Source organism: Ambystoma mexicanum, chromosome 5q (assembly GCF_040938575.1).
Source record: "Ambystoma mexicanum isolate Mex_15411 chromosome 5q, UKY_AmexF1_1, whole genome shotgun sequence".
Lineage (NCBI taxonomy): Eukaryota > Metazoa > Chordata > Amphibia > Caudata > Ambystomatidae > Ambystoma > Ambystoma mexicanum.
The window spans coordinates 100,348,663-100,372,388 of record NC_090933.1 but is presented as its reverse complement, the minus strand read 5'-3'; the positions used below and the strand labels follow the sequence as shown (position 1 = coordinate 100,372,388).

Sequence of the window (23,726 nt, the reverse complement as noted above, 5' to 3'; positions counted from 1 at the left end):
CATGAAGTAATTGGTTTCTAATTTAAACCTAGTTCTCTGCTCATAGCCTCAAACCACCAGAATTTGGTTTTCAATGAGTTGTGCAGAGATTTACTTTTATTTTGCTAGTTATTGCCTCAATAAAAACCAAAGGTTGTTTGATGTATATCAATAATTGTAATATGAAGTTTACGTTGGGCCAAAATCTTTGCTACATTTTATTGCACTGCAAGAATACACCGGGGTGCATTAAAACAACCCTGAACTTCCATCACAAGTAGAAGGCACATTATGTCCAGTGGGATTTTAAATAGAAATAATAAAGTCTATTCAGCACACAAAACACCTCTTATAAAGTTGTATTAAATTTAATATAGTCGATTTACATCATTTTATATACATACAAAATCATTGATTAAGCCCACAAGTTAGCACAAAAGCACACTGTTGCTAAAAGAGCTGGGAAACAGACTGTTGTAAAAATTCAAAACAAGGCACTCTCCTTTAACAACAGGCATATTCCTGAATTGCGCCTACAAAAGGCATGGCCACATCAAGACCTCTAAAAATGTCCAGAATAATGTCTGGGTCTACAACTGCAACAACAAATAAGCAGCGTGTAAATTGGCATACACGTGAAAAGAACATTGCACAGACTTTGCACTCATAGGGTTATCACACTTAGGATTACTATGGTAGACAACATGTTGGGCAGTATAGTGAATATGTAAATAGGGCTTGCTAACACCACACTCTTGTGAAAACATTCCCTCATTTATAAATGTAATGGTTTCCGGCGTGATGTATGCTTTCCTGATTGCTGCTAAAGCATTGTTTTAGTGCCTGTTCTGTAGCTGTTCATGTTGTTTTTTGCTGAGGACAATTGAGCAATTGCATTTTGAAGCTCTCCATACTAGTCACACTCACAGGAAGATGTGTGTTTTTTTGCAGCCCTTCAGAATACTACAACCTACATATGAATACACATTAAAAATATATCTAGCCTGATCATGTGGCGTGAACCCAACCTGCAAGAGTGTTTGACTTTTCTGATGCTTAATTACATTTATTATGTCTGCGGATGATGCAAAAGTCAATGATATAATCAATATTTTTACACAAGCTCTATGCAGGTAAACTGGAGATATTAGCTTCAGTGATTGAAAAGACCGATTTTCTATTGACAATACTGTAATTAACAATATCTCAAAACCCACATGGAAACATATTAAATGATAACATATCAAAAAGGTATTGGAAAACATTATAAGATCTTGGACTTCGTCCAACCCTTGCATCAATTTGGCAGTTCATTTGGCATTTGTTTGGCTATAAACAGCACAGTTCCTGTGTAAAAGTAAAATAATAACAAAAAGGTAGACTATTTAAAATCAAAACAGATATTTTACTGTGATTTTATAATAAGATGACATTCAATTTTCAGTTAGCAAAAACACAGATAAATGCTTAAAGGGACACAGTGCATATTATATAAAGTTGTAGGCTGGAAATATTTTAAATATTTTTAAATATAGCAAGACATAAGAACATTGTAATACTAAAGTGCTAAACATTACTTTTAAGGTTTCTGCAAATAAACTGTAAAATACCTCTGCATGTTGTGTTTTGTTTATACACACACCCACTCCAACACACATACACACCCCACACACACACACCACACACACACACACACACACACACACACACACACACACACACACACACACGGCATTCACAATTCCCAAGTTATGGTTAATATATATATATATATATATATATATATATATATATACATATATATATATATATATATATATATATATATATATATATATATATATATATATAATCCTAAATGGTGTTTCTGATTCAGTATTGGGTTACTATTTGTAACACGGCTCCCATGAGCTGGCAGTCAACGCAATAAATACAGACAAATACAGTAGACTATAACATGCTTTTAACAATTAAACAAAAAAACAAATAATGGAACAAGTTATTTTCTATTAATATGACACCTGTATAAATGTACAAAAAGGAGTAGAAACTTGGAATGTTTAATGCAGCTCACTATTATCCTTGCTAGCGCATACATATGTCACAAGACTTGCTGATTCAGCATGAATATCTTGTTCCGTTTAACAACCGTTATCCAAATGTAAATATTTTCACAGCCCTGCTATTACTTTTGCTGACCCTTTTTAAGTTGGTCAATACAGTAATCTATTTAACGTTCTCATTGAATGAAGATGCAGTCAATAAAGTATGATAATGCATTTGTCGATATTTATAAAACGTTGTCATGGAACTAAGTAAATTGGGTAAACTGTAGTTCTGTAACTTCATGTTTATTTTTTTAATTTAATTGTAAATAAGTTAGTATGAAATAGAAAAACACAAAACCTAGTACGGACTCACATTAAAATTGCACTTATACAAAGGACTAACAGCCATTGTCATTTTGCTAGAACACATTTATGGTAAATATTTAAAATATATGTGGACATGTTTCATGTTGCTTGTTTTGTTGTGCACAGTTGTTTTATCCTGGATACAGACATATGATATGCCCAAGTGTTTTGAAACTCTCTTTATGAAACTTTTCTTCACTCTGAAAAATGACAGTAAATGTGAAGGATGAATCCTGCAACCCCTTTTCTTTTGTGTAATGAAGCTGGTTCATTGTGCAACAAATATAAATGTCAGAGACTACCACTGTGTTTGTGTATGTTAAGATCCAGTCAGGATAACATCAACAAGGCAACCACTAGTCTGGTAAACAACAATTTGTTGTTTTTGTCAGTAAAATATTTTTTTTAATTTTTTTAATGTTTTATCCAAAATGTCAATGACTAAGTATAAACAACAGACTTCAGAGTTTTAGTATTTTCTTCTGCTGGGAGAGCATCGTTGAAAGTGCCACAGTAGGATTTCAAAAAGACAAACCAGACATACAAACCCCAAAATGCAGCTTTGCAGTCCAGATATAAAACAGCTTTAAAAAACCATCCTTTGGAGATAGAGCAGCTTGCTCTCTTTTACAGGTATTAGAATCACTAGCTGTAATTCACAATCCATTTGACTGCTGCTTGGCTTGGCCTTCTCGCTGTCTCTTTAAGATGAATTACTTCATGATCAGTAGGGCAGGGTATCTAGGAACAACTTTTCAATAATAAGAGGTGGAGGCACCAGATCTTCCAATTTTAGGTAAAAGATGCGTTGCTGCCCTAATGTACAAAGAGAACGCAGGTCAGAGAGGACACGTAGTACTGTCACTTCTGTGCTCTCCTGCTGCTGGCCTTTGTTTTGGCAGCTGAAAGTCAGATGATCTTTCAGGCACATTATGATTCTTTTGCGCAATTCTTCCACTTTCTTTGGTTCTTTTAACCCATGCCGTTCTGCAAAGATACATAAAAAGACAAACACAATTACAATTCTGCCTTTTGCAATAATTTCTGCATAAACACATTTTGTAAGCAGGAGTTTGCTCTTTCTGGTGGAATCAAAGTAGTCTGTCTACAATTTCTATCGAAGTAACGCAGAATCGAAAATAAGTACTGCATGGAAACATTTTGAAGGGATAGAAATGTACTTCATATCAAATAAAGAGCACCAAGATAATTGTGGTGGAATTTATTAAAAATAATCTTTGCAACAACTGTGAAAATGGCTGTACCACAATACACCAAAGCCCAAATTGAAAAGGAAAAAGCAAAAATAAAGCAAAAAAGGAGAAAATAAAGAATGGAAAATATTCAGACAGAAGCAGTATAGCTGATGCACTCTAGATAGAATAAACATAGATACAACAGTACATTCCAAATTCGATCATAGAAGCTATTCAGTTAGGCCTCTAGCAATCTTATAGATCGTAAATTCTTCAGCTACATAATCTTGAGGAGCAGATCAGACTCACGTTATTGAGACAATCAACCGTGACCTAACAATTTTCTCTCTATGCCAAAAAAATCAATACATTGTTACAAACATTTACTAAACCATGAGGCAGAGGTAATTTAGCACACCTGAGCAAGCAATAATCTGACTATCGACACAGCTATGAAAATCATTCATCATTTTGGCCCCATTGACGATTGTCCACCAAATAAAATTGTGACCTCCTTGAAAATTATGAGGTTTCGGATATCTCAAAAAGTGCCTCACTAATTCTTCCCCAGAATATTTGTCAGAATGCATTGGTAGAACAGTACTATGTTCCTGAGAGCAACTGGTTATGCAACAGCGCCTTGATACCCCATAGCTTAGTGCGTTATATAAATGCAAAAATAAATAAATAAATATTAAATAGATTTGCACTCTGGAACTCACATCTTGGACATTTGGCCTTCTACCAGAGAATCATGGATTCCATCTTTCCTCTGTGAGTGTGATAAAGCCTAGATATTAGCTTATGATATTGCAAATGAAATTTACTAGAGTTTAAGAAACTTGTAGTTTATATTCTAGCAACTCTTGAAATTATAATCATAAAACAGTTGGCCCAGGGCCTATGGATGCAATGTATTTTGTAATGTGTGAACTTTCTCCAATACTTACAACTTAGACCCTCTCTAAATATTCAGATAAAAGGGAAATATAACAGCCTATATTAATTTGACCTTCCTCCCTCTTTGTCCAATAATTATCTTTTTGAGCCACCTCCGTGACTGTATACAGATTTTCCAGGTACGGCTTCCACTTCTGTGCTGGAACATCAAAGGGGTTTAATTTAAATGGTGCACCTGAGTGCTTCTTTAACACCAGCCAGAATTTTCTGAAATTTCTATTTTTGGCTACAACTATCATATCCCAGTTTAGAGCTTTACATTAATTCAATTGTATATGATTTGTATAAGTCATCCACAGTTTATTATTGTATAACACTGAATGTGGCCTGTTTTGTTTATAAGGCTCTGAATTTACCTTTTCATCTTCGTCTCCCTTCCCCATCATAATGACAAACATGTTATGTGTGTGTGTGTATGTGTGTGTGTGTGTGTGTGTGTATATATATATACATATATATATATACACACACATATTTTGTCATTCACAATGATATACAAAATGGCATTATGGGGAACATCAACAAGAGCATGCCGAGTTAAACTGGTCAAGACTTCCCACATCCTCTGAATTTCAAGGGATCTATCTATCTATCTATCTATCTATCTATCTATCTATCTATCTATCTATCTATCTATCTATCTATCTATCTATCTATCTATCTATCTATCTATCTATCTATCTATCTATAAATCTATCTATCTTACCCAGCCCGCGGTAGCAGCTGTGTAGTTATGGTTAAGTTGCTAAACCCATAGGAAGAACACTTTTTATGGGGCCTATAACTTTGCTCCTCCTGTACAAATCCTCACCAGACTTTGCAAAATGAGTATATGGCCCGCTCTGAATCATCCTGCAAGTTTGGAGAGGTTTCGTCTAGGGGGGCAAAGTTATAGGGGGGTCCCAAATATTTGATTTTCCATAGGCTGAATGGAGACAAACTTTGCTCATGCCTACAGCCCAAACCGCTGGACGGATGTTCACCAAATTTGCAGCAGGTGCAGCAGCCTGGCCCGAAAGCGTGCTTTTGTAAATCTGGTGGAAATCCATCCAGTAGTTATTTTAAAAAACAATCAAAAGCTAGGTCCAAAATAATTAGTGATATCTGGGTCTGTTCCGCAGACTCATTTCCCTGTTCGGTCCACGGACTGGACTCTGATTGGCTTAGAAGGCAACGTGTTGTCCGCGGACATCAGCCGCACCCACTGATTGGATGGTGAAAAGCGTGAAGTGCGTCAGATTTTTGGAAACACCCGCCATCTTGGATTCGTGGACTTCGATCACTATCCGCGGACATCACAATAAAATCATATAAAAAAACACAACATTGCACTTGTCAAACTTATCAAATAATCTCTGGGGAGGTGAGGGGTGATGAGGATGGGATGGGATATGGCTGCAAGAAGAAAAGAAAGGGTGTTTTTCACTGTAAAAGTCAGCAAACAGTCCGGATATTCGCGAACAGTCCGGATGTTCGCGAACAGTCCTATGAAGTTCGCGGACACCTCTGCATTACAGTGTTGGTGAAAAGGCGTTCTTGGATGGCTTATAACTTTGGCGCCACTGAATGAAACTGCATGATATTTTGCAATTATATTCCTCACCCAATTCTGAATGAGTTTGGTGGGATTCTGTGAAGAGGGGGCAAAACTAGAGGGGGGACCCAAAATAATATAAAGGCTTATAAATGAGGTGCCATTTGACAAATCTACACTTAATTTGGCAAATTGATAATAGATCTAGATATAAATGTTTTTGCAAAGTTTGGTGTGATTTTATCAAGAGTGGGCAAAATTAGAGGTGGGGTTCCAAAATATTGTAAAGGCTTATACATGTGGTGCCATTTGACAATTCTACACAAAGGTTTGCAAAAAGATTATAGATCTATATATAAATGTTTTCGTTAAGCCTGAATGGATTTCGTCAAGTGTGGGCTAGGTTATATGACTATTGTATGTGCATACATTTGACACTTTTGAAAAAAACATTGGTGGATTTCCAGCAAACTTGTGTAAGGAGCATGGGCAAGGCCCTGAAAGCATGGTTTTGCAAATGTTCCCGTGTTTTATTTTTTGACAAGTGTCAAAATGTAGGCACAAAAAATAGTGATATACCTTTGGTGACTGAGGTGTAGCTTGTGGCCATGGGCAGTGGCCAGATTGTCCGGGTCATGAAATAAGGTCATGATCCGGACAATCTGGCTACTGGCCATGACCACGAGCGGGGTTAAAGGGGCAATGCCCACCTGGGACTGGCTTTGTGGTAAAGTTATTCAAAATTGGGATAGGTTTGAAAGGGAAGAAAAACGTGCTTGTGGTAATTTGGTCATAGGGTTCTCTTTTTGCATTCTGTAGGCTGCCATGGAAAGGGAAGAGGTGTCCTGTATGGAACCCCGCTTTCCATTTCCATGGTGGCCATCTTGGAAAAGGATTTTCCTTCCTACACCGGGACGCCACAGGTGTCCCGGTGTATGAAGAAAAATCCCTTTTTTAACACCCCGGGTTCCTGCTTTGGGAACTTAGGGTGCTAATGGCCTTCATCCCCCATTACAGGGGCTGGAATGGGGGGGATAATGGTCCAGAGACCTCGTTATCCGCCCTTGCTTTGCTTGGGCTGATAACTTGGGCTGCTAGGCCAGTATCCACCGTTCCAGTCCCTGTAACGGGGGATGAACGCCACAATATTCCCATTAGCATAACACAAAATGCAAATGGAAATGTTGGAAAATCTTATTTAATCTAGAGAAACGTAAAGTAGATGGAGTCTATATGTTTTTTTTGTTGTTCTATTTTATAACTGTGACAGGTGGTTCCTAAAGGAACATTTCTTTTGTTGTTTTCGGATGTATTTTTTGCCAGGAGAGCTTAGATGGAAAGGTGGGGAAGGAAATGAGGGAAGAAGCACCAACCAATAATATGGAGGGGCAGGTGGACAGGGGAACATGTTTGTGTGTGTTATTTCTAAGGTAGAAGGCAGTGTTTCTCATTCTCCTTGATTACAGCAGTGGTGGTGACTCTTGGGGAGGAGGGATGGCATTAGCTGATGCCATTTTAAGATAAATAGCAGTCTTGTTAAAAGTATGTACTGTGTACTAGATTGTTAATGGATAATGAGTAGGAATAGGTGTAGGTGCTTTGCAAGGGACATTTTGAAGTTGAAAGTTCCTAGATCAGTAGAACATGCAGTTCCGAACTGTCTGCGAAGCATGCATCTTATTGTGAAGTGTGGACAGGTTCTTGGACACCTCATCATGCCGCGCACCAGCGTATGGCCATGTGGCACTGTCCGGAAGGTCCGTAATGAAGTCAGATTTTCGTAGACGTCCATGGATGCAAAACCAGTTGAAAAAGTGTATAGAAGTGTTAAAAATGATTCTAGAAGGTGACACTTTGTAAATTGGACACAAATATTGGGCAAGTATGCTATTAGTAAGTTTTAGGAAAATAGCATGCACTGGTAAAAACCCATGACATTCACTGAAAAAACTTCCTTAAAGGGACGTTATTGTTAAGTTGCACTAATAAGACCCTATACATTTCACTGAAAAAGCTTTGTTAAAGGGACGTTATGGTTAAGTTGCACTAATAAAAACCTATGAAATTCAATGAAAAAGCTTTGTTAAAGCGACGTTATGGTTAAGTTGCACTAATAAAAACCTATGAAATTCAATGAAAAAACTTTGTTATGGGGACGTTATGGTTACAAATAAAACCGAAAACCCCCAGAAATTTGCCAGTTATGGTAAGCTAAGCAACCATAAATCGCGCCACCAACTTGCACTGCTAAGACTAACACCCAGGACATCAAAGATGAGATCACAAATGTCATTGATGACATCACTGATGTCAGGTGGTTTTGTTCACTGTCAGACAGAATATTAAAATTCAAAAGGTGCTATAGTAACACTTTATCTGGTAAATTTGTGCAATAGGGATTCAATGCAGTAAAGTGCTGTAGGTATGGTTAAATATGTACTATAAAATATTTATGTAGTGCACATGCGCAGTATACGATATTTGTGATGTGATATTAGATTAGGGACATGAACTAGCACCTTAATGCAATACAATGCACTTTAAATGTGTATATATGTGGAATGTGTGAAATGGCCTTCCATGCTAGATCTCTGCACTTTAGATCTCAGTATACTTTAGTACTGCATAGTAGTTAAACATACTCTATTACTGTAGGTATATGAATTGCATGTAATAACAGTCTTAAGCACTTTCACTTTACTCCAGCGTATTTGCACAACACATAATTTGTCCGATGGTTGCTGCACTAGCACTTTATGAGATACAATCGCAAGCAGTATGCACTTTAGGCGATATTTCACTCAAATCGGTATCCTTAGCACAAATATGTTATGGAAATGAAGTGCTATTTTTATATCCATGCATATTTGCACATTAAAGATATAGGGAAATGCATTGATAACGCAGTTGAACCATGTGAAATGTTTATCCTGATAACTTAATGACTGCACTTTATTAAGCGCGCATGCGCGTTATGTTTTAGTGCAGTCTAGGGTTATCAGCATAACTTAATGTTGTGGGCATGTAAACTACATAGGATTGGTGTTTTTAAGGTTTATACACTTGCATTTCATTTGGTGCTTATGAGCAGGATATTTAAATGAATTTATAAAGATAAATGGATGCATGAAATGTAACATGTTCAAAGACAGCGCTGCTTAACAACATCATTGTAATAGGAGTTGAAGCGTGCAATGAAAATGAAAAAGGGACAGTACTGTGTATACATTTTGGGTGTGCAAGCCTCAACACATGCTCTGGGCGACATACTTAGTCTGAGAGAATGATCTCTCCAAATAGAGATGAAACAATGTTTGGGTTTGTGCATCTAATATTTGTTTGTAAAGCCGATATGTGTTTTGACCCTCCTGGGACCTTTTCAAGGCTAATCAGTATACATTCCAAACATGTTCACGAGATGAATACCCCAGATAGTGCGAGTTTGACCTGGGGTGGCCAGTCCCATTCAGATATCAATTGGATCCCATTTCAAATATTGATAAAGAAACCGATACAGCGTTCAGGCAATTCATGCAATGACTTAAGTGACCCAAAATGTAGAGGTAGGCAATGAAGAAATGGCCTTGAGGGACCAAAATACAATAAGAAGCAGTGACAACTGGGCCATAAATGACTATTATGTAGTTTGTAGGAAACAAGGCCTTAAGCAACAACGATGCAGTATTGTGCAATTAATACAGGGCCTTAAGTGCCCACATTACAGCTAGAGCTTAGTCTGGTACAGTGAGGGTTCTAGAGAGGAGCATAGATTTGTATTTGGAACAAGCAGTGAAGAGCAAAACTCACATAGATGACCAAATATGAGTGGCAGGTCACAAATGGATACAAAGATATGGCAGGGGAGGAGTTAGCAAGCAGAGTGGTCGCTAATTTCAGTATACCAAGAACGAACACCAACACCTAATGCAAGTATTTATTTATTGGAATTTCATAATAAATCACACATTACATAGCTCTAAAGCACATTATGTGCAGTAAGCACATCACAGCCAGGTGTACGCCCAGAAAGCACATTCCCGTATTCCCACCGAGCATGTCACGTCATGATTCCAATAGGCCATGTTACCACATCAAGACATGATTCCAATATGGCCCAGTAACTATATGAAAAATTACCGTCATGGGGATTCAGGTTCTCTTAGAAATTAGTAAGAGAAATTAAGGCCTGCCTCCAATATGCCTAGCAATGCCCGATTCCATTATGGCCAGTAAGCACAGAAAACCTGATTTCAGTCTGCTTTCACTATGCCTAGCAGCCACGTCAGGTTCTGATTACAGTATGTCCAGTAAGAACACTAAATCAAAAATCTGTCATGCCACATTACCACAGCATAGCATGGTATGAATCAGGTATGCCTAGTCAGTACAATATGGTGTGATTTCATTATGCTCGGAGAGCCTTAGCACAGCATTTCTAGTAAGCACTGCAAAGCCATAGTCCATTATGACCATTAAGCACATCAAGGTTAAAGTTCAATACGTGCAGTAATTTCAGCATGGCCTGATTTCAGTATGCCTAGTAAGGCATTGTTCCCTTATGATTTAATTAATTGATTTGATGTCTTTCAGAGCAGAATGTTCACCTGAAGGCCTTTTGGTGCCGGCAGTAATGTACAAGTGTGAGCGCCATGATAAAATCTACTATTGCTCTGCACTATTCTGGTATTGTTCGGGAAATATTTCTTTTCACATTTTAAGATTTGTGTTTACTTGCAGAAGTAGGATGTTTTATGCCCTTACTGACAATGAAGAACAATTCCTTGATCGTATGCATGCTGGTTTTCGTTCCAACCATACTTGGTTGCTTTTAGTTGGTCACACATGCCTCACAAACCTGTTTTCATACTTTTTGAGGCTTTCATTCCCTTTGGTCAGGAGTATAGCGGTCCCCCCTTTTTTAGTTCCATTGGAGGCTAAGTACTGAAGAGGGAACTGCCTATTTTGGAGGCGTGCAATGTCCTGTGGCAATAGATGAGTTTCCTGAAGGAAGACTACTGAGCCTCCCATATCTTGAAGCGGCTGTAATGTTGCCTTCCGTTTGGAGGGGGAGTTCAGGCTCTTCACGTTCACTGAGACAAAGTTTAGTTTGTGGTGAGGTGGAGGGTCCTCTGGATTATTCGAGTTTGGCGGATGAGGGGGGGAGGCCAGTTCCGATTCAATCGACATTCATGCCTTTCATTACCCACACTCCACAGTGCAACCAGGGTTTTAACTTAGGCTTCCAACTTGAAGCTGTAACAACGAACTGGTAAGGGACCGACATTTTCTTGTCGGCAAATTCCTTAACAAACCAGAACAAAATTATCTGTAGAGTACTCCAAGGGTTTCCAGGTGCCATCCACCTTGGAGTCAGGCATGGACCATGTGAGGCCCGCTATAGATGCTTTGGGTTTCTTGTCACTCTGGTTTCCCCTTGGGCCGGAAGGCTGGGTTGTTGATCTTAGGACTACGTCGAGAGTGGCAGTGTTGGGAGCCTTCCGTATTCGACCAGTCAGATCAAGGAGGACGTTCATCTTGTATTTTGCCCTTTCTGGGCTTTTCGACCAGGACGTCCGCTTTGCCTTGTGGAGGAGGCCTTAAATGCCCACCGGAGAGTTGATGGGAGAGCCATTCCTGTTTATACGTATGTTGTTCCGTCGGGCTCTGTTCTCCAAGTACTCCTGCTTGTATTCCAGGATCTCGTTCTTGTCAGCTAGGGCTTGGATCTTACGTTGCATATCGAGAAGTGTTGCTGCATGTTCCTGTGTCAGGTCCTCCAACTCTCCCGCCCTCTGTTCTGCCTCCAACACCCTCTGGTCCGTGTGTTCGAGCTTGTTGGTAAGCTCCAATATGCAGGATCTAAACTCTGATTTAATGTCCATCATGAAGGCCTGGATGTCATCCTTAGTTGCCAGCTGTCCAGTACCCCCCCGATAAGGTCTGGGGTGAGGATTTAAGGGTCTCCAGTTTTTTCCCTTTCTCTGAGGGAAGCGGCATGGAGGAGATGTCTGCACTTTTGGGGGTCTTAGAGTGTTTAGACATGATGGTAAAAGCGAATGGTCTCTTCACACTCATGAGAAGATGGCATCTGCGAGAGGCTCCTGCGGTATAAGGGGTATGCGTCCCGCCCTGACCTTGTCACTGGGGTTATTGAGTGTGTGGCTGATGAGTGGTCCCTGCAATAGGCAGCTCTGGTTGGATTGCGTGGACCTGCCTCGCCACCCACTGGGCCTGCAGTGGGGGGGAATCCTCCACACAAATCAGTTCATGGTAGGCTGATATCTTACGTGTATTGTCTGTTGTACCCCCCATGCAGCACAGGGAGAGAGCACAGCGAAGGCAGAGAAGGGGGGTAGGCTCCTTAGATGTCCCAATTCAATTAATGTGGGGTAGGTAGCCCCCTGTGTTGGGGGTAAGTGTCCTCCTATGCTGGTGAGGGACACAGGGTCGCCCTCTGTTGTTGTAGCAGTGTGTCCCTGCAGCGTTCATCCACTACGGGTGTCTTCAGCCCATGTGTTCATGCTGGTCCGTGGTAGCCGTGGGCACCTTTGATGTGCGCCGCGGCACTGGAGACCCAAGAGCCGCCAACGTGCCTCCTGCTCGGGAGCTGGAGTCCGTGTCCCAATGCTGCGTGAGGATGGGAGGGTGGGATAGCACGCCTCCCGAGTTTGCCTTGCCGAGTGATGCTCCGCTGCGGACGCCGCTTGTCTCCAACCCCCCAGACGTATCTCAGATTCCGGGGTGTCGGATGCAGTTCCCCGCCAGGTTCTTCCTCCCCGCTCCTCCGATCCTCTTCCTCGTCATGGGGCGCACCTCTCTCCTACCGCTCCAAGGGTGCTGAAAGCACCGGCCGCCATCTTGGACGCTGGGGTGCCGCGGGGTGCTGTCTTTGCCGGGTGAATACGGGTACAAGGAGAGCACGATAGCTGCTCGGGCCCCAGCCATTCCAGTTGCCTAGGGTGACCTTAATTGCGCCTTTCGATCGCAGGAACAGAAAAGTTTCATTAAAATAGCAGGTCTCTCACGGAGGCCATCAGAGGAGCAGCCGCATCGATGGTGCTCCAGGCCACGCCCCTCTGAGGCTGTCATTCCAATAAAGGCTTTTAAACAGAAGGGTGATCACCCTACAAAACGATCTAACCCTATTCCACATCATTGCAGTGAAAAGAGGATTACTATCTGCTGGGTAAGACAAAAATGCTGTGAGGTTTGCTTAACGTAAACACCTAGGTTCCTCTTGTCAGATGCCTCTTTATCAATGTTGTAGTCACTTGTTAGTTGCTTTGGTGTTAACTGAGGGTAGTGTAACATGTTTTAGAGTGTTCTACTCCTTGAACATCACATATCAAGTGAGACTCCTACAGGGAGGCATGACAGATCCCATCAATAAATAGATAGTAACAACTAATTTTGGTTAGTACAAGTAGAGATTTCTATTCAATATTGCATTGAAGGTAGAGATGGGACCTTGACTTCAGATGCAACACTTGAAACTATGTCTACCACACCTGCGCAATTGCAGGTTACACATGCTATAATGACAAATTGCTTATCCTGATAAATTTTCCAAAATGAAACTTCTTTTTAACAAAATGTGATCTTCTTAATTTTTGTGGGTTCCCTGGTATCCTCCTATCCTTACCCACCCACTGCACCTGTTCTACTTGACTTTCCCAGATATTCATTTTGTCTTGTTTTTTCTACTTGGTTGTTGACCTAGTGTCGATCACATTTTATTATGTGTCTTAAGCAATTAGCTAACTGTGCTTGTCAGAATTATTTTGTAATTTGAATGTACATAAACAATCGAGAAAGAGCCTATTCCTGGCTAGTAGAAGTTTAGTTGGATTAATGCAGTGTTCAGCAGGGCTCTGTTAGATTTAGCTAATTATAAGTATTAAGTTCTAGGTTTGCCTCACAGAAACACCATCCCGCTAGATGGTAAAGAGACTGTATATGAAGGTGAGCATTCCGTAAAGAGGAAGTCAAGAAGGAGAAAAAGCTCTGGCGCCTATTTTTTAGCTTCATTCTCGGGATGATCAACAAATATTCATTTGGTGACCTAAGGGGGACCATCAGATATATATTGTGTCAGTTTCTTCAGCAAAAAAAGAGTTCTAGAATTGTGCACTGCTTTATGAGCAGGCAATATATTTTGGTGTAATTTTTTTCCTAATGGCAACTAATGAAATTGGTGTAAGGCTGAGGGGAAAATCAAGTTTCTTAGTCTACTTGAAGATAAAATGGTCTGCTGCATTTTAGATTTACTGGAGCGGATCCAAAGCATATGGTGGTAGTCCCAGATATGTAGCATTGCAGTATTCCAGCTTGGCAGAAATAAAGGCATGTAACAAGATGACTTTGTGAGAGAAGAGTTTCAGAAAAGACTTCAATAATTTTGATTGCAAGAAGGAGGATTACTTTAATGTATTTATCCCCAGGAAATCAAGATTCTAGATGTGTGCCACAGAGTGGGATCTCCCCTACCTCCATAATTATTCAATATCTATATGTACCCTCCCTTGAACGTCTGTGGTCTTCAGATTTGCGTTGCCATTCCTGTGCGGGTGTCACGCAGCTTTACCTGCATGCCAGTGGTCCTGGGGAGGATTTCACTTCCTTGAAAATGGATCTTAAGGATGTGAGCACCTGGTTGGGGATCACTCGTGTGAAATTTAATTCTTCTAAGACTGAGGTCCTCCTTCTCAGATATTGCCACTTTCTCCATTTGAAATCTGAACCCTCCTCGCTGTCTATTAGACATTATAAGCTTGCACTCCCCCCAGCCCATGGAAGTGGGGTCTGGCATCATTTTTAACTGGATTATGCAAACACCCATGAAACTGGCTACCAGCATTGCAAATCCAGAAAATGCACTCTATGAATAACATAGCAGCTTGGCTGATGTTCGGCGTCAGGAAGAGAAACTCTTCACTGGCTGGCTGTCCGCTCCTATATTCAAACCTTCAGAATCCTTTGGTTGGGGTTTAGGTGACTTTGTGGTTTAGCACCCCACTATTTGGCAGCGAAAATCGATCTTTATTCTTGGGCTTGTTCCAAGGGGTATAAGTGGCAACATCTTTTAGCAGTACCACCTCCAAATATAAATCCAGACATGAGAAGAGATGTTCTACCTAGGCTCCCAGCCTCTGGAGCTGCCTCATATTGAAGACCCATTCCCTCTCAGACTTCAGGGCTTTGAGGAAAGTGATTAAATCTGTACTATTCGTCCTGATCCAATCTGAGTCCTTCAGCCTAGAAGACATTGGGCCTCATTACACGGTAGGAGGTAACCATGCCGCTATTAGCGGCATGGCTACTCCCTTACTGCATACCGGGTCCGGGTAGGCGGTATGGGGACTTACCGGGTCATTCCGACCTGGGGAACCCGGTAAATCCCCATGCCAAATACCATTCCCCATTCCCATTCGAGCCCCCATAGGGCCCAATGGGAATGGGGAAGGAGCTAATAACGGTACCGCAATTTGCGGTACCGTTATTAGCTCTGAAGTCTCTTAGCGGGTCCCGTCCTTAACACCTGGTCAGACCAGGCGTTAAGGACGGGACCCGCTGAGGGACCTCGTAGTAGGGCGCTAAGGGATTACCGGCACTGGTGACCTTACCAGTACCGGTAATCCCTTAGCGCTTACTGTGTAATGAGGCCCATTGGGCTTGCAGTGCTACATGCTGCAAGCATTTAATCAAATCAAGTCGTAGACATGAACAGTCAGCCGATGCAGGGCATCAATAGAGTATATAGTTACTAAAAATGCAAAGAATAACGTCTTGATGGCCAGAAAACTACAATGCCCAAATTGGCCTGGGCTTGGTAAACACGCATTAGAATAGATATGACATTTTAAGCAGATTATATGAAAAGCCATTTGAATTTTGCTTATTTTAGGCAATAATATCTTTAATGGCATCTAAATATATATCCATGTCAAAAGTGCTTTACAAAAGCGCTTTCAAAACCTCAAACTGCACCAGTTTTTCTCTTAGCAGGTGTTTGTAACGTATATTTCAAACGCTCATCATGACTGAAAAGCATAACCCCCTTTCATACCTGTAGAAACAAGTGCAAAGCATATGTTTAGCAATATTAAGATAATTCCTCACACCACCTTTAATGATGGATATAACGAATGCATGATGAATTCGAAATCCACTATAGAACACGTTTCATTGAGAGCTGCCAAAATATCACAAATTGTACAAAATATGAATTTTGGATGAAAGTGAATGATTTACGGAGGTATGAATGAATGGATACGTGAATGATTCATAACACTGCTCATGTCTATATGGTGGTGCATTGTACTTTACACACAGGATGGTCCAGAGAAAGGTGGGCAACGACTGCGTCACAATAACGCATTGTGTTATTCAGCAAAATGTTTTTTTCTGTGTTTCTTTTTTTGCTTTCCTTTTTCTGTTTCTTCATGTATTTTCCTTTTATGTTATGTTATGAAGATTTATGATTATTTGCCTACTCCTGTAATGATTACTAAATTGTAAATAAAGAATTTAAAAATATGTTTCTTCAATAAAACCATTTTTCAAACCACAATTCATTAAAAGATCCAAAAATATTTTGGATTCAGAGATGTTTTGCATAAATGCGACTGAAGTCACCCAGCGCTGCCGGTTATTTTTGATCAGACGTAACTGAGTACATTAAAACAAATGACACACATAATAGTGTAATTGGGGTGAATTTCTCCCCTTGGACACATTTCTATTTGCAGTGGAATGCATCATCCGCAGCAGTACAGCTTAATTTACTTAAATGTAAGAATGTCATTTTCTTGTGACACCTTTTATTGTCATTTTCAAATGTGACAAGTAATGTTTTAAGACCAAACAAGATCAATTTTTCAAATTGCATCTGAACTACATTGTGGTGTTATGAGTACTGCTAAATGGCCAACTGCGTGCTACTGCAAACTCTATGACGTCTTAGTTGTTATTTTAAGTAGCAAATACACGTGTTCATTATCTGATTTTTAAATTTTGGTTACACGTACCACTTGATTTATTTTAACAATACAAATATAATTATTACAATTAACAGTATGTCAAACTCTGTACTTTTTTTTAATTGAAGCTGTAGCAACATGTTGCAGCTATAATTGGGCTATTTTATGACAAAGCTAACACAGAAGGTGTTTTGGAATTTTCCTTGCTTCCCCGCCAGTCGTGAATGCTCAATAACTATGGCAACCATTATTTATTCAGTGAATTCAAGTGGCGATCAATATCCACTGCCAGATCTATCAGTACCAACACGCCTGAAATTCCACAAGGAATTTACAAACACTCAGCGAGAAACCAAAGACCCCTGTGCCCTCCCCAAATTCCCCCAGCCCCCCCCACCCCACACACACACGCAGTCCCTACATCCCTTGTTATTCTGATGAACTTCGTGTTTATTTATCTTTGAAAAGGCTCTGCAAAACAGAGTTGCTGGTCATTTAGTTTCCGTTTTAACATGCACATTAAACGACTGTGGAAAATGGTGTGATCCATGACAGACTGTCGAAGTGTCAAAAACACTAACTGATATATTTCACTAAAATCTTTCATTTTAAAAGTTATTTTAAAATGTTGCATCATATTTAATGCATTACTGCTGTTACAATTTTGAAACTTAAAAGATGGCAATTATCTGCAAATTACTATATGTAGGAAAACCAAGTAAAATTAATGATTTCAATGAATGCCCCATGGCATTTCACCAGAAACGAGAACACATCTTGAAATGGAGCAACATTGTTGTTGTTTTTACCAGAACGCAATCTCCCTGGTTCGCCCTATGTTTGTTTAAAGACAGTTCATTTTGCAACTGTATGGCTTTATGCAAAATAAAAAAAAAACACGTTGGTAAAGAACAAATATTGATATAAGGTATTTATGAAATTCAGTGTTCATAACGAGTGTTGTTAAAAACATTACATCTATAAAACTCATACATATTCTGTTGAAGGATGGGTAAAAATACGAACAAATCTGTTGTATTGAAAACTTGCATTTACATTGTAAAGCCATGCAGTTTCTGGATATAAACATTCATTTTGCATTAAGCATATAAGGAAAACGCGAGGCGCTATAATGGCTATTCAAGCAGTGCAATTAAAACCAACCCGGTCCACTTCGGCTCCAGGTTTAAAGGATGACATCCTGAGGAGCCTGGCACTCAAAATCTGCAAACGGTTGAATGCTACAGAAGCCATCTTGGTTCTCACTCTATGAACGTGGTGGGTCCCTTCAGAAGAAACAGAGATTTTAGGAACGGAAGACACCATCCAAAAAGCAATGAAGCACTTGTAGTCTTGATTGCCTGGATGAATAAGCTGCATGTGCCTGAATCACAACACCTTTTTTTTTCACACAAGTGAGGGAACACACAAAGACACCTTGGCAGGTGTGAAAAGAAAGCTGCAGACTGTGCATAAAGTGGAAACCTAACGTGTGCATAACAGATGAGATATTCAGATGCCCTTCTTGTCTCTTGCACAATCATGTAAATCAGGGCAAGGGGGCGACATGTCCATCTATTTAAATACACATCCTATAGTCACGAATTACATGCACTTTTGATGTTTAGAAAGGAATGCATTCCTCTACACCTATAGGCAAGGTGTACGACGTATTGCAAGAAAGGGCCATTTTGAGCCATTATTTGAGGCAGTGTCATGGCCCACTTATTTCCAGAACTTTTCTAGTTCTTTATTAGGGTTGTAAATGTTTTCTTCTTTTTTTAGATAATCCCACATGACAGGCTCTTTAAGGCCCGTCATGCTGAATTGCTCTACCATACTCACATAAGTGCTGTTAGCCTCAGTACATTGGTATTGAATGGGTAAACCCAAAATGAATGAATTCATTAAGATTATTATCATTATTATTAGGGTATTTGTTGAGCACGGTCCTAGCTTTGAGAAGCAACAGAGTCCTATACAATCAAATGGGGAAGAACACAGCGTGGGAAGCGGAGAAAAGGGAGAGGGGGTGCTAGCAGAGGAGGGCAAGGGTGGGCAATTGGCAGCAAGGGATCGACAAGCAACCACGGGAGGAGAAAGTGGGGAGCAGATCACTGAGTTCCATGTAGGATGGGGAGTGCAGGGTGATATGATATATGATATGGCATTAATAACGCGCCTATACGCAAGTGTTTCAAGTTGTGCGGACCCAGGTGTTAGGGAGCAGCCATCACTTGAAGAGGAAGGTATTGAGCTCTTTCTTGAACTGTCGAAGTGATGGGGTAAGTCTGATGTTGAGGGAGCGAGTTTCCAAAGTCTTGGAGCATTGGGCAAACATTTAACAGCCGTAGATTCCCCAGCTATGGAAGATACTACCTGCTTTAGAGGAATGGTTTGGAAAAAACAAAGAGACTAGTCGGGTATTGTTATTTATCTTCCACAACATTTGTCCTTTGCCACCTAAGTTCACAAACAAAACTGAAAGGAGGAAACATTTGGCAACAACAATGGGTAAGTAATAATAATGTGTTTATATATTATTATAAAGTGCTTCATGACGAATTCCTACCATTTTTAAGTGCTGCTATAACTGGTGTTAGTATAACCCCATTTAATAGTACTCAATTTATCAACCTCAGAAAAATGCAGCAGGATTTGAACTTGTGGAGTGCAGGCTGGCCCCATGTGAGTGGTGGGCACTTAACTCGTACTTTAAGTAGAACACAATATGTTATGCAAAAGAATTGAATTGTATGGTGACTATATTGTGATAGTGGATAGCTCAATACAATGATAATCGGAGACTAATAACTGGTAGGACACTTTCACAGAGAAGGTTAAGCAGATATTTCAATACAACATTTCAGGGAAAACATCATTGTTTTTCAAGCTATTCTTTGTTTGGACTATCACGTGAGCATCCCTCCGCCAGGGCCAAAGAACTAGAAATTATACAAATGTCCATACTCACTGACAACACATATTACCAGCGCTCATGTATGGGATAGATTTTCCCAGACCTGAGATCCGCAAAATATGTCTCCCCGGCAGGAAAATCATTTAACAACCTACAAGGAATTTAATGTTTTTAGCATGCTTTTGTTGCCAAAGCCGGATTCAAACACACATCCTCACGACGAAAGTCGAGAGATTGACCCACTTGACCACTTGAGGTCAGGATACATGTGAATTTGCTTGGCAGGGTTGCACTCTGCAGGACATATTTAAGCAAACTTTGTAGGTTGAAAAGAACACTCATCCTCTCTTGGGTTATTTTGCAGATGTCCATTAATCAACTGAAATGAAAATGTTTTAATGGAGGTGGGGGTTTAGACAAACTCCCATGTTCTTCGGCCCCCCACCACTTTCCCCTCACATCTCGCTGTCGCTTGTGTTATCCCACCTCTAATAATTTCCATTTCCAGCACTGACTATTACAAGGAGCAAATCCTGAGCCCAAAGGAAAGGAAAGCAGCTTCTCAGTCATATGTTGGACATATTGGAGGCAGAATTGGGACTGGAAGATTAATCAATTCCATTGAAAGGGCACTCTATGGCAATGATTCACTGGTCTAATGAGGATAAAATGCATCAAAAATAGAAAATCAATATAGAGAACACCCTGGGAAAGAAGGAAAAAGGCCAGGGGTTAGAATTTTGGCAGGAGACAAGTACAACACTACACCAAAAGGCAACTCAGAATCATTCTATGCTTTGAGTTAGAATCAACAAATTGGATCAGGTTAGAAATGTGGCAATAGTCAGATGCCCAATCACCAGGCTCTGGCAACAGGTAAAAAGAAGCACCTTAATAGTTGGGGAAGATTAAAAAACGAAGGGCATTATAGATAGTCTAACCATCAGGAACAAGGAACGAGGAGCTTCCAGGGCAGTCCAATCCCAGGGAATGAGGTTTCTCAATACTTGCATAGAATCCCAATTGTGATACATAACTTTATGGGAACCTCACTCCTATTTGCCTCAAAAATTAAATGCTTCTGAAAAGTAGCCTCCTGCACAGTAATGAAGACAACCTCAGCAGTAAGGCTGACACTACAGACACAGAAAATAACCTTTGATGTAGTGTCAGGGGCAATCAATGCTTTCACCTGGACTACTGCTGGGCACCTGCTCCATTGTGCCCTTACTCTTTACTCCTTGTCCCATCTCTTGTAATTGAAACCGGCCCACATCGAGTCTGAAGACAAACCTTGCAGCGTCACTTGGGGCACTGGCATAATGATATCAAAATAAAGTTTGCAATCATCCACAGTGCCATTTAATGTGGCAGGAACTGAGTTAATGGGGGCTAGGTTCACAAATTAAGACCGGCGAATACAAACAAGGATCAATTGCCTTAATACAGGAGCATCTTGTGGCTTCTGCCATTTACACTACAGAGGGAGGATAATGAATAATGAATAATATATTTATTTATGTTAGTTTTTTTGTGTGTGTTTTCTAGAGCATGAACTGGGGCCCCAGCGACCATCAAAGCAGTGTACATGTTTTGGTGGAACCTGCATTACAATGCACATGTTGCTTTAGCCGAATCAACACCCAATTAACATTTGCACAGCTTCCAAAAGAAAAGTGATATAAATATGCATTCATAGGTTGGTAGATTTGGTCACTTGGGTGGAGCCCAAGCATGCAGACATTTAACGACTGCAAGTTTTAAAAAAAAGCAATGCGCATATTTGTAAACAGATGGTTGACTTGTTTTGACAATCAGAGGAAAATGTGTGAGACATGGTGGAACGTTTGTACCACATTTCTCATCAACGTTTGTGACATCAGCGGACATGAAAAATATTATTTGATATTATGATACCCTGCACTATGATCTGCCGCCCTAGACACATTTATTCCTTATTTCCCCTCATCACCAATATGCTTAAAAGCAGGCGAGCTGCCCCTTTCCACTCTCTCTACTGTGTGTGACTAGTTCAAAACGCACTGCCCATGCACACACTTTTTGGCATACCCAACATGTCACACTAGCTATCGGCCAACAGAGTAGGAAATCCGTGCCACCCCTAAAATGGCACCGGGCACATAGTTTTACATGCAGTGCTGTCCTTGAGCTTATATGCGCTTCTGCAATCTTGATAGCATGGACTTAGAGGAATGGACCTTTGACTATGACAAAACAGAGCAGCCCAGCAAGCGGGGTATGAACCTTTCAGTTGATGATGTCATTTTGTGCGAGAAAGGCCAGATCCATTGTTGTGCGTGACAGGTCTGGGTCAAGTGTTGTCTCAGAGTGGCCGTCTTTGAGGTGATGTTTTTAATACTAACTGGGAGGCCCTGCAAATAGGGAATTATGTGATAACCTACTGCAAGTGTAAGGTCCTGCATTAAAGTTGTGTGGTCTCTGGCAACGTGTGTATTTGCACCTTTCAGATGGGGGATTTCTGTCTACTCATGATGCATAGGCCAAGTGGCCCTGATTGTCAGAGCAGCAAGACTTGATCGTTGTACAGTTGCTCAATAAATTACATTTTAACTTTAAAGGGTCTTGCAACCTCCTCCTCCTACCCATTCCAGACTTTAAAGGACTCGGTCATCGTATGTCCCTGTGATACCTTCAGATCCTTCCCATTGGGACTCCTGTTCCTTCTTTCCTCCCTTCACTCTGGCCACCCTCTATGGGCTCTACCCCCTCTCCTTCCTCTGAAGCCAGAAACCTTGAAGTCATCTTCGACTCCTCTCTCTCTCTTTCCTTCCTCACATCCTGGAACTTGCCAACGAGGCCCATTTCCAACTCTACCTCCTCAGAGGTATCCTATCTTTCCTCACTTTTCACCAGTAACTCAATGTCTTTAGAGCTCTGGTACTCTCTAGGCTGGACTATTGCAACCGCCTCTTCCTTAAATTCCCCTCTTCATCTCTCCGCCCCTCCAGCTAATCCAGAATAGGGCTGCAAGACTTATCCTTGGCCTCAAGCCCAGAGACCAAATCTTTTCAGCCCTAAAATCTCTCCACTGGCTCCCGTTCGCTGCAAGGATCAAATTCAAATCCCTCTACATCGTCCATAAGGCTGTTTGGGAACTGGGACCACGCTTTCTGCAACTTGCTCTCACCAAATACTCTCCCTCCAGATCCCTCTGATTCTCTGACTCCAACTCTCTGCTTGTCACTCGCTTCTCTAAGCAGCGAGCGGGTGGCTGATCTCTTTCGTTGGCTGGCTCCCTCCTCTGGAACAGCCTCCCCCTCCCTCTCCATCTTGAGCTGGATCGCCTCAAATTCTGTAAGCTCCTCAAGACTTTCCTCTTATCCTCCTCCTTCTCCCTCTCCCGCCCATGCTAAACCCCACAGTCACTGAGATTGGTGGCCTGGACCCTTATGTGTCCTTCTGGGTCCTGGCCTTCTATCCAATCGCCTTCATGCTCTGCCCTCCACCTGCACTTGTCTTTGGGCACCCGCTGGCCTGTGTTCTCTCACAGGCCTGCACTTATTGTACTGGCAGGTGATCACTCTCCTACCAAGTGGTTACTGCCTGGCACTTACCTGTTGCCCTGCAACTGGCTCTCTGGCACTTCCTCCTCTGTGGAACCTCCAGCACTTACCCCCGTCCCCTGTCCCTTGTCTCTCTCTGCACTTGCACATTCCAAATGTTCACAAGGCATAGTAGGACCGCCTCTACCTTTTGCTCATC

At 41.0% G+C, this 23,726-nt stretch overlaps 1 protein-coding gene across 3 annotated transcripts in view; it reads right to left on the bottom strand.

The window, feature by feature from the left end:
• Positions 1-328: 328 nt before the first annotated feature.
• NR4A3 (nuclear receptor subfamily 4 group A member 3) overlaps positions 329-23,726 on the bottom strand; it is a 225,668-nt gene continuing 202,270 nt past the window's right edge. For all 3 annotated transcript variants that reach the window (XM_069620602.1, XM_069620600.1, XM_069620601.1), the window contains one exon: positions 329-3,380. In XM_069620602.1, the coding sequence (XP_069476703.1) occupies positions 3,118-3,380 (263 nt within the window). In that variant the 3' untranslated portion in view covers positions 329-3,117. The remainder of the gene's footprint in view (positions 3,381-23,726) is intronic.